General features: G+C 35.8%; 1 protein-coding gene across 31 annotated transcripts in view; it reads left to right on the top strand.

Annotated features, from left to right (window-relative positions):
• The window catches only part of SOX5 (SRY-box transcription factor 5), a 996,739-nt gene extending 984,618 nt beyond the window's left edge, over positions 1-12,121 (top strand). For all 31 annotated transcript variants that reach the window (XM_072798660.1, XM_072798680.1, XM_072798683.1 and 28 more), the window contains 2 exons: positions 5,428-5,644; positions 7,155-12,121. In XM_072798660.1, the coding sequence (XP_072654761.1) occupies positions 5,428-5,644; positions 7,155-7,458 (521 nt within the window). In that variant the 3' untranslated portion in view covers positions 7,459-12,121. The remainder of the gene's footprint in view (positions 1-5,427; positions 5,645-7,154) is intronic.
• Positions 12,122-12,654: the final 533 nt, after the last annotated feature.

Genomic DNA, 12,654 nt, shown 5'->3' on the forward strand with positions numbered 1-12,654 from the left:
TAGATTGTCAGGACACAAGAGGATGTAGCATGTGGTGCAATTTTTAATTTATACTTCACTATTTGCCTTACATACATAGACACTGAAGCATACAGAAAAGATGGGTGAGAGGTAAGGGTAATGATTATAAAGAGGCCTACTGTATACCAGTTTATGTCCCAGATAGAAGAAGGGAAAATTCCATTTCCTTTGTGCTGTTCACTTGACATCATCATCATCTTCATCTTCTTCATCTTCAGATGGTGTGATGGCCAGCTACTGGATAACCTAACTTACTCTCTGACTTCTAAGAGCTAAACAACAAAAATAGAATATGAACACCTAACTCCAAATTTGGGCTTCAACAAATAAGTAACATTTCTCTAAGTTAACTAAAGCTTTATTAGAATCCATAATGCACTTGGAATTACATGTATTTAATGCAAGTATGGTGTTTCTTTTATCCCTTTACATTAAGTAACTGATCATCTAAAAGTAGTTACTAAACATACACATGTGTTTTTATGCTCCCATATTCTCAAATTCTCATATTACTCTGGGGGAATAGATGCCACTCAGTCCACAGTGTACATTTGTAATGAGATCAAAACAACCAAGAAAATAAAGACCATTAACCACTTAAATTTATGTCTCAATTTTCATCTAAAATGATTTTGAGATCTTTAGATTAATATGATTGCAAAAGATAAGAGTATGTGAAGCTTAGAAAATGTGAACATTTACGGATAAAGGAAATGGACATTTTTTACATCTCTAAAATCTCTAATCTATTTTTCCTTTTTATGACCATATCCTACCTTCCATATGAAATTTCCCATTTTTTAAAAGATGTCACACCTGTTCCATTTGGGAAAAGTCTAGAAAAGAATAAAATATTTTATGTAAGCATAAATTTTAATGTATCCATTATCACAAAATTAGAAATCCCAAAATGTCAAAATGAGAAAACTAAATACTAAGATTGTTTAAACTATCTTTATATCATTCAGTACTTTTGTCTAAATACTGGAAAAGTGATAATCACTGCTTAAAACTTTATCCTAAGTAAAAGAGAAATAACAGTTTTGATGATATGAAATACTTTAGGAAATGCAGCAAAAGATTTTAGAGGAGACATGTGACTAACTGCAAGAATTTCTTTCTGGGTTGAAGACAAGAATATTAGAATGACCGTATGATTACAACATAATGGACTACATGAAAAAAAGTGCTGCCTAATTTTAGACTTTTCCATAGAATTGTGTTCATTGAAGATATAGCAGGAAAAAAACTACAGAGGTGGGACCTGAGGTTTGGGACCTCAATATTTGGTCATTGCTTCAAATAAATAAGTGATCTTCAAATATCCACAAGATCATTCTAACTGGCCCATTTCTTATAAAAGTACAAAGAAAGCTTGATGTTTTCCTCTTTACTGATTGTTTTGGATAACAGCCTCCGACAGCATGCTGCTAATTCATTCTGCTTAAAACCGGCGCTTGAGCTGGGTTGACATTTTACGTAGTCTCTGGGGATCCTAGTTGACATTTTAAAGGGCTTCTAAGCATTTTATAATACCCTAAAATCTGGTTTTAATAAGCCATTCTGCTGAAATTGTTAACATAAGGAATCACCTTTTACTGTTTGGCGCTAGATCAGGGGATGGGGGACATCTTTTTCTGATTAGATATACAGTAGTTGGAGTAAAATGTGCAAATTCATTACAGACCCCATGGAGATGACAATGCTGCTCAGCTCAAACTTCATTTTTATTGTATTGCCAGATTTAGAAAGGAAAAGAGTACTTTCAAGACTGTTTTTGTTGTTGTTGTTCTTATTTTGAATATCAGATTCTTTTTTATTAAATATTCCTCTTTATCATCAGGAGAAATACCCAAATGTCCTTCTGCATTTTTCCATTGTAAAAGGCCAGTCTTTTGAAATACGCAGTGAGCTTTCTCCCTATATGTGGTCCAGGGTAAGCAACCAGCCACGCCCAAATCAAGTAGATGTTTTCATCTCTTTTGGAGAGACCTAGAAGGCACATCCAGAGTGTCCCTGGGTTCACATCGTAGCTATATACACTGGATGTGGTACCTACAAAGCCATTAAAACCAAAACCAAACCTGTCCTTTGGTTGACCCTGTTCAAGAGTCATTACTAAAAAATGAAAACTGGGGGCGCTTGGGTGGCTCAGTCCGTAAAGCATCTTCCTTCAGCTCAGGTCATGATCCCAGGGTCCTGGGATCGAGCTCCACCTCCGGCTCCTTGCTCAGTGGGAAGCCTGCTTCTCTGTCTCCCGCTGCCCCTCCCCCTGCTTGTGTTCTCTCTCTCTCTCTCTCTCTCTCTCTCCCCCTCTGTCAAATAAATAAAATCTTTAAAAAATGAAAACTGCATTTGCCACCAAATCAAAACACTATTTGTTCTGCACTGTCATAAAACAGAAGAGTTAGCCATTTTGCCAACTACAGACAGTGCGTAGGCTACTTAATTCTCCATTTTAAAAAGACATAACCATGAGATGGCCAGCTTTTAAAATGTAATTTAGGATTCAGTGATACTTCCAGGGAAATTACATTATCAAATGTCTAAATATTTTGTGATACCAGTTCATTCTAGATTTAGGAGCCAATTTGAGAATTTACACATCTTTATTGTATATGTATCTTTATTTTATCTTTATATAAATATATATCTTTTATTTACCATATATATGTGTGTATGCGTGCATATACATATATATTTTCCTATGCATTTCAGCCAGATCAACTTTCTTTAAGTTCCTCTAATCCCTCTTTCCACTTGACCATTCTGTTCTTCCTCCACAGAAGGCTCTTCCTGGCTGATTCCTAAAGGAGTCACAGCAAAGCCTTCCTGACCCACAAAAGATTGATCTCAACTTCTTATCATGGTCTTATAGCTTCCTGTACTTTCCACAATTGTAATTAAAATAATAAATTTTTTAATTAGCTGCTTAATGTATTTTCTCTCCACTGGAATATGAGCCTCAAGAAGATAAGGAACATGATGATTCACCACTGCATATCCAATAATTAATACAGCGTGATGCACATAGTAGGAAATCTAAAAAGAGTTATAACATTCTGAGGCAGGTACTATGAGGCATAAACAATCCCTCTCCTTAGAGAAATGTATTCTTTTTGAGCTTATAGAACATTTAAACTTAGAGAAGAACCCCTAGCAAATCCTATTCTAAATGAGAATGCTAGTTTCTTTGTTCTGTCTAATAATAAAGCTAGGACATTTTAAAGTCAACCATTATAGGTCCATCTTTCAGTGTATTGCTTTGATTCTTAAGTAAATTATTTCTGGTAAGCTCACTTTGGCACTCCCTGATCTGAGGTTTAAAATCCTATTGTACATACTTGTAAGAAACTTCCCAAAAAGAATTCATTCTAGTACAATAGTATTATAGCTTTACCTGTATTTGTATTTGCCCTGAGAATAACATAATGGTTTCCAGCACCTCTAGCGAATAATGTTGGGCAATATAGAGTTTGAGATTGTACCTACAGATTATTGGATGTGGCTATTTAAACACAAGTTGGAGAAAGGAATGGAAACATAAACTCTATTATTTGAACCATAATCTGGATTTCTGTAGTAAATAGAATAAACTATAATGGCTGTCTATATTGGAAAAAAATCTGTTTATAAATTTTTGTTAATACCTCCATGGATATATCCACCCAGGCAACATCTGTTCCAATAGGAAAGAATTCTAAGGGAAGAGTATCGTCCCTTATTTACCGTATTTCTTTAATACATATAACAGTACATGTTGAGGAATTGTCAGAACTTTTAGGGAAGAACTGTTTATCAGTAAGCTATTTGAATTTGAGATAATGGAATTATGGTTGAATAATGAACCCATTCGAAAGCCTTAAGATCTTGCTTAGATAACTTTGGAAGGCAAGTAAAGACTTCCCTACCAGAACACATTTGGTAGGGAACTCCCAATTCCAGTTATTTTGGTCTTTGTGCATTTGAGCAGAGTTGAGCTGATTACTTACTGATAAACACACTTCATCTGAAAATAGATTCTCCTCACATGCTTAAGAAACATTATTACCACTACTACTTTTACTACTATACATAGCCACAGTCATAGAATCAAAGCTTTAAATTACATTTATATTGAGAATGAGCATAAACATTTTTAATTAAGCTTCGAACATTTTTTTCAATCCTAGTTGAATTCAAACCTAAGTCAAAAATAAAAAGAAGGGGAAAATCAATTGGGATTGATATTATTAATGCACACTATGTCACAAGAAATTACATCTTTATATATTATTGAAAGTATTGAAAGTGTTTTATTAAGAGAAAAATCTGACCCCATACATACTTATTGTTGTAATTCTGACCTCTGCTAGATCAGAGATAGGTGGGTCTAGGTATGTAAAAACATACATTGTAGCATACTTTCAATTACATCGAACCCGAGTTTGAGTCTCAGGTTAGCAGTTTAATAGTTGTGTGACCAGGGATCCCTGAGTGGCACAGCGGTTTGGCGCCTGCCTTTGGCCCAGGGCACGATCCTAGAGACCCGGGATCGAGTCCCACGTCGGGCTCCCGGTGCATGGAGCCTGCTTCTCCCTCTGCCTGTGTCTCTGCCTCTCTTTCTCTCTGTAACTATCATAAATAAATAAAAATTAAAAAAAAAAATAGTTGTGTGACCTTGGGTAAGTTACTTCATCTATTTGAACTTCAATTTTCTCATCTATGGAAGTAGGTATAAATGTTAATAACTACCTTACAGGATTACAGTGAAAGGTAAAAATGAGACACATAAAGTTTTTAGCACAGTATCGAGCACACAGTAGTTACTGAGTGCATGTTCATTATTATATATTTTTTGTAATTAAAGTTTTAATGAAATGAATTTTTAAATGCAATCATTCATGAAAGCAGACTTAAACATTTTGAGGAGAATTGTATATAACATATGTTAGAAACCCTTGTAGTAAGTAATGTGCCCCCATGTAAAACTACTCCATAACTAGATAATTAGCCACAGATTGAAAATGTGTAATACATTTTTGCATAGCTTTTTAGTTCACAGTTGAACTATATCATGATGTACCATGGAAATGAAAGGTATATTCTTTAAGTTATCCATGAGCTTTTAAATATATGATATACTCAGTTGGCTAAATTATTAATTCCAGCAAGAAAAATAAAAAAAAATAGATTGCTCCGTGTTTGTATCTTTGGATACACAGTTTCATTGTGGACACAGCCACCAACACCTCTGTTCTCATGGGATCTCATCTCTTGAGTCGTAGTTTGCTAATCAATCATATTTTTATGTCTTTCTGGGTTTGGGCCAACATTTTTACTTTAGATTTTCTTGTTCTCAGTTCTACCTTTTTAGGAACCTGAGCAGCTGTGCAAATTGGTATCTCAACCTTCTTTTTCTCCCAGGATCTCGCTGGAAAGCTATGACAAACCTAGAGAAACAGCCATATTATGAAGAGCAAGCCCGTCTCAGCAAGCAGCACCTGGAGAAGTACCCCGACTACAAATACAAGCCCAGGCCAAAGCGCACCTGCCTCGTGGATGGCAAAAAGCTGCGCATTGGTGAATACAAGGCAATCATGCGGAACAGGCGGCAGGAAATGCGACAATACTTCAATGTTGGGTATGGGCCTTTCTGTCTTTTTTTTTTCATAGAGAATGCTTCTTGCTATATGTAATGGGATGTGAAACATAGTTGTTTGGTTGCGAGGCAGCATTTTGAAAAAGATCCTGACTGTCCCCCACGTGCTCCTGACAAAGAATACCTCCATACGAAGTGACTCCAAGCGCCTAGAACAATGGCTTTAGCATGAACTCTCCTAACAACGGGCTTAAAAATAAAATATCTGAAAGTAAATAGTTCTGAAGTTCACTATTGAAAACGGAGAAGTATCGTGGGTTCTTTCCCTTGTTGATTTTCATTACTTCCAGGGCTTCACATTGACAAGTTCCACAACATCTTTGTTGAGATAATACAACACAAAAATGATTTCAACAGAAGTGTTTGCTTTTGAATATAGAGGGACTTGGGTGCTATCAAGGCACACCGTGACCTTTGTAGATCTCGTAGTGGTGACTCTATTTAGAGCACAACGGTGTTGTGAATGGGAGAGCTTTCTTCTGAATTAAGAATGTAGCTCTCAGGAGGTTTTACCCTGCTTCCTATGGCAAGGCTGTCTATGATGTCCTATTATGCTGCCTGCAACTTCATGGCTTCTGCAGAATTTTCTCAGCACAGAAATAAAGATGTTCATATCTAGAACAGAAGTCAGTAAGATTCCGGAGAGATACTTAGAATAATAAAATACTATTCTGAAAATGGCCAGAGGATACCTTAGAAAAAAAAACTTTTAAAGTCTGCCCTGTCCTCCCTGGAAAGAGCCTGCCTGCTCTGTCCAGTGGCCTCTGATTTATATCCCAGTGCCTGACTCTTCGCAAAGCTGAGCATGAAACCCAACACTGAGGAAATAGTAAACATATGAATGAATGAAAGAAGGCATAACTGAACATCATCTATTAATCCCTTCCCACAAGGACCAGCTACATAATTTGTAGAGCCCAGTGCAGTGAAAATGTGGGGCTCCTGTTAAAAAGTTTAGGATTTTAAGACTGCGGCAACAGAACTTTAAACCAAGCATAGGGTCGTTCCAAGCAAAGGGCCTTGTATAGCTGCAGAGCTGTACACCCATGAGGCTGGCCTGCTTCCTATCCCCCCAACTATTGCAGGGACCAGGTGGACAATGTGATACGGGTCAGTTCTGAGCAATAAGTTTTTATTTTGAGAACTATCAATATTTTAGGGGTTTTCCATGAAAATTGCATTCTCTTTAATTATTTCTTAAAATGCTGGGTGTTACAGTGGAGGAAAAATGAACTTGGGGTCAAGTTCTGCTTAAGCTTTCTGCATCTCAGGGTTTCTTTTTCCCATAAAATAGGATAGTAATAAAACCATTATTTTAAGAATCCAAAAGGTAACACATATAAATGCCTTGTGATCTGTAAAGCACTATACAGAAGTAAGGTATTGACATCACAGAATTGGACAAACTGAGCAAGTTCGTTATCTAGTAAAACCTGCATCTAAGTTTCCCCTCACCCACGGTTCTTTTTTGGGGGGGAATTCCTCTCTGCAGGCAACAAGCACAGATCCCCATCGCCACTGCTGGTGTTGTGTACCCTGGAGCCATCGCCATGGCCGGAATGCCCTCCCCTCACCTGCCCTCGGAGCACTCAAGCGTGTCCAGCAGCCCGGAGCCTGGGATGCCTGTTATCCAGAGCACTTATGGTGTGAAAGGAGAGGAACCACATATCAAAGAGGAGATACAGGCTGAGGACATCAATGGAGAAATTTATGATGAGTTCGATGAGGAAGAGGATGATCCAGATGTAGATTATGGGAGTGACAGTGAAAACCATATTGCAGGACAAGCCAACTGATAAGGGCCAAAAGATTGTTATGACCTTAGGACTTAAAGAAGCCCTAGCTGGTTCATCCTTACCAGTGGCCAAGCACATTAACTTTCTCATACACTGACTGTTACTTTAACTGTTAGTCTTAAATAGTTGGGACATCAGCTGACTAATAGACCTCAGCCTCAAAAGGCTTGGAAAGGAAAAAAAAAAAAAAAATACAAGCAAACAACAATATCAACAACAAGAGATTGAAATAAGCTATGGGTAAAATAATGCCAGTAATTCAGCTGCTACATCCAAGCACTGAAGTCTTACCCGTCAACTTTTTTTTTTTTAATAAACTTTATGGCTGTTTGTTCTACAATGTTCTAGAAATTCTCACTCAGGTACACAGTGCCAACAAGTGGCTTGTGAATGTGTTTTGTTGTTTTGTGCTACAATTTTTAAAAAAGAAATAAGTTTTGTTTTGTTTTTTGGGGTTTCTGGGTTTTTTTCCTTTTTCTTTTTCTTTCCTTTCCTTTATTTTTTTTTAATGCACCTGACAGAAAAAAGAAAGATGAATTTCTCTTTACTTCTCTCCACCTTCTCCATCTCTATACTTTAAAGATGGAAGTCTGTGCATGGGGGGGAAGAGGGAAAAAGAGCCTGTTTTTAACTTCCTTGCTATCCACCACAAAATAAGCAATTATTTTCTGTAGAGGACTTTCTTTACCTATTGCACACCACACTACATCTTTGAGCAAGTGCCAAATTTGTACTGAAGTGTTGACCCAGTTCTTTTTTTTTCCTTTCCTTTTTCCTGTTCCTTCTTAAGTTAGGACAGTGTTATATCTTAGACAATCCCTTGAAAAACCTGAAATACCAGCAGCTGGTGAGATTTGACTTTTTTTTTTTTTAAATGGAAACTGTAGGTGCTGTTCTCAGGTGAAAAGAGAGAGAGAGAGAGACATAAGAAATTTAGAGAAAAAATATTTTCTGATCTTGGATTTTTGTGTGTATGTATGTGTGTGATTATGGTACTAATAGGAATAACATTGAACCATTGTGAGTTAAACCCACATCTGGGGATGAAATCCCACATCCTCCTAAGTGACTGGTCTGGAAGCAACCTTGACCTTGACTTTGCACTTCAAATGACAACCAAGATAGGGCTCAGAAATTATATTTTTAAATTTCTAATATGATTATTGGATGGATCAAGCGGCCCTGTGTAATAGAGGTGTGCATGTATACATGGAAGCTACTAGCAAACTGTTCCCAGATGTCCCTTCTTCCTGGTCAGTTGGTTCCACTAATGTTTGCTACTTAATGATTTATGTTTGTTTTTCCTATTGATAACTTTGAGCAAAGCAATCATTGTTTTCCTTGAATATATTTGGCCATTTTCCAGAAACACAAGATTAGCTTATTTCTTCAACATTCCATCCTTTCCTGATCAGGAAATGGAACTGATGATTTTATAAGGTATTTTTCATCTCTCCATGAAATGAGGCGGAGGCCATTTGCATTTCATAACTGTGGGCCACGTGCATCCCATACCATAAAAAGCAGGATTTGATTAAAAGTCATGGCAGCCCGACAAAATGGAGCCTGGCTGAACCCAGTGATCCTCACCACTTATCTTCCCTCGCTGTATGATGAATCCACTGAAGTCCAATTTTTGGTTCCAACAGTATGTGCAGAGAGCAACAAGTGATGGTGACAGAACTGGTTATTTAGGTTTTGCCAGCCAAATGCCAAGGCAGTTATAGGGCTTGTACAAATAAATGCAAAATCATTTAAAGTCAATTGCCATTATTTGTACTGAAGCATCAGACAGTAAATACTCCAACCAGTAGCTTGGATGTGCTATGGTTTTCACTCCAGTCATCATTTGCCTATCCCACCGCTCCAACCTGACCCAAAAGTTTGAGATTTACATATAAATAAGAAAAAAAATCCTTTTTATTTTTCTCTCTCTCAAAAGACTTGCTCTGGGGTTTTGCTTGGAGGAGCTGATCATATCCTGCATGTCAGAGATTTTGTTTCGTTTTCTGTTTGTTTTTGATGACTGTATTTTCATTTGAACTGCCTCTTTTTGCTAGTGTTGTAATGATGATGATGATAAAATAATAATAATAATAATAGTAATAATAATAATAATGGTCAGCTGTTCCCAGATTAGTAAGTTATGTATAATTTATTTCTCCCTCTCTATTTTATTCTCCTCTGATTTGGAAGTACAGCCAATAAGCTGTTAGATATTTAAAACAAATTTCCATCTTCCAACTCATATATATATATATATTTATACACACACACACACACACACCACACACATTCACCCACACAATTTTACTTCTCCTTTAATAAGTTTTCTCCTTTTTAAAAATTTGGCCCCAACAATGTCAAGTTCTGGTGTTTCATACAAAGGAGTGAATAGGAGGGTCATGTTCAATCTTAATTAACTTATGCTCTCATCACTCATTTAGTTATTTAATTGCCACAGTCATCTAGAGCCAATTTTTTGTTTTTATTTGTTGTTTTTAAGCACTCTGGATAAGGAAAAGAAAATAGACACTCGTTTTATATCGTTACTATGTACAATGTGAAAACAGATTTTTAAAAATTTGTTCTTTGTCTTTGTTAACAAATTCTTTCTGACTTATGTGGGTTCACCTCTCACGTTTGCTGGATACTTATTTTACACCACGTTATAAAAATGCTTTGTTTTCATTTCATGACTTTGGGCTACGAGAATACTTTGTTTTAGCTCCAGGTAGATGCCACTGAGGGCAATCACAGGCTGAAACCAATTCTAACACACTTACCAGTGAATTGACAAAACACTTCTGTTTGGTCTTCTTTGTTTGTTCTTTATTTTGTTTTATTTGAAGGGGAAAACGAAATTGTTAATGGTGACCTTTAACTGCTGAAATTCAGAAGTTAATTTTATTTAGTTAGGTTTATGTCAGAGACACTACACCACGCATGGACGAAAACAGGAAGTCCAGAGCTTGGCGTTCTGTTCTCTCATTCTGATACAGAATTCACTGGGTATTGCAATTTCTTTGCCTTAGTTTTCCCCCAAAAGAAAACAACAACAACAAAAAATCATATTGATGTTTAAAGTGCTCTGAAGTCATTTGATAAAAGGTGCTATGAATAGCAACTTACTGTGTTAACACATTGCCTTTTTGGCATTCGATTGGTTTATCATTTTTGTAAAGGATCCTAAAACCTTGTATTCTTTCTCCGTGCCCCATGGTGATCAAAAAAGCTAAGGGAGAGGAAATGAGAGTAAGATCAAACTGAAATGAAGATAACATTTCCCTTCTCTATCCTTTCCTACCTCCCTGTTCATGTATCTCTGTCTTTCTCTCTCTCTCTCTGTCTCTCTCGTTCTCGTGCACACGCGTGCACCCCTCCCGGTACTGAGGAATAATCCTGCCTGAACTCTCATTTTATGGCTATTGTAACCAGTTCCTACAAAAATAGTCATTTTTTAATAGGAATCTAAGAGAACATCACTGGAGAAAATAAGTTGAAGTTGCTCATTTACAAGTTACCATGATCTGGCTAGTTACTGCAATTGGATACAACACAAAACTATTCTTCAGTACATTTATACCTAAATTAGTTAAGTCAATTTTTAACATTTATTTGGCATCTGCATTTAAGAGTTCACCACGAATAACATCCCTCCCAAAGAACATAATTATTATTGAAACCAAATCCTCTTATAAGGAACAAATATAAAAGAGTTTTCTTTGATGAAATTATTTCATAGCTTTGATTTCAGAGTAGACTTTTTCCCTTAATTCATTTAAAGAAAATTATCCTTAACTATTTTGTGGTCCCAATTTCAGATATTTTCTTAATCCAGAAGTTGTTACTGTTCCTAGAGGAAATCTCATATAACACATTTAAAACATCAAAAAATAATTACATCTTCATTCATCCTAATGGGTAAATTATTGAATTGTAATAAACAACTGTATATTTACAAACAGGTTTATAAGATATTTGTCTATCAAGTTCATAGTAAAATAAAAATTATGGGGTCTGCAAGGAAATTTATGAAGCCCACTTAAAGTGGTTCAGATATCTCTTTGTCTTATAGGGCATACGTTTTTGTTTAGACAGGCTTTTACAGTATTTAATTTTAAAATTTCCTGTAACTATCAGTTTCCCAAGTTGAAGATGATGTTGTGTTAAGTTTTCTACTGATTGATTCCTGTCCTTCCCAGTGTTTCTGTCACTGGTTCACTAAAACAGTATTTATACAGCTCCACTGGCTCTAAAGCTCTTAGTCCTTCTAACATTTCGGATTTTATGAGTAAAAATGGGAAAAAAGTAGAAGAGAGACAATCAAATGCCTGGAGCTTAAAACAAAGTATGTGCAACCTACCATCTCACTTGAAATTTAATAAAATAAATAATTATGTAAATATAACATAGAGTTATAGATTTATATTTTGTTCATAACACATAGTGTAATATAAGTTGTATATTTTCATGTTTTTGGTTTTATGTTACCATTCATGCCACAATAAAAATAAAACAGGAGTTTATGTACTCTTAAAAAAAAGATGTGGGTTGCCACCAACCTGTTTTTTGTTTGTTTTTTGTTTTTTGTTTTTGCATTCTCTTTTTTCAGTATTACTGCCATGCAAGGCACCAATAAAAACAGCAAATGTGTTCTTTACCTATTATACTGTGTTTCTTTTTCACAATTCTTGTTATGAAGGTATAATCTTTAGTTTTATTATGGAAAGAGTAAAAGTATGGAAAATAATTTAGATTTCAATATAAATAACCCCACTTCCTGAAGTTGACTTTGAGAGCTAAGGAGTTAATTCTTAGCGGTGGACGTTGCAAGAAGGACCACCAGACTTTTTTATAATGCATCTCCTCATACAGGGATCTAGCCTCACTCTAATGTCAAAAGATACCACTCTCCTATGTAATTGAGTCTCATACACTTTAAAATCCTACAGCCTGAAGCACTTTTAATATTCTTTTCCTAAGCTTGATGCTATCGTTGGGGCAGGGTTTCTACACTTTGAAATTAATATTTTATCTTGTTGTTTGTATAGAAAAAAATGTAAATTTCAGATTTTGAAATTACAAGGAACTGTAATTTTCACCTTGCTGGCATCTAATTTAGAATAATGGACATTTCTAAATTGTTCAACACTCTTACATTAGCTCTGGATTCTACCTTCAACTTTTTAAACA

Source organism: Canis lupus, chromosome 25, assembly GCF_048164855.1.
Source record: "Canis lupus baileyi chromosome 25, mCanLup2.hap1, whole genome shotgun sequence".
Taxonomy (NCBI): Eukaryota; Metazoa; Chordata; class Mammalia; order Carnivora; family Canidae; genus Canis; species Canis lupus.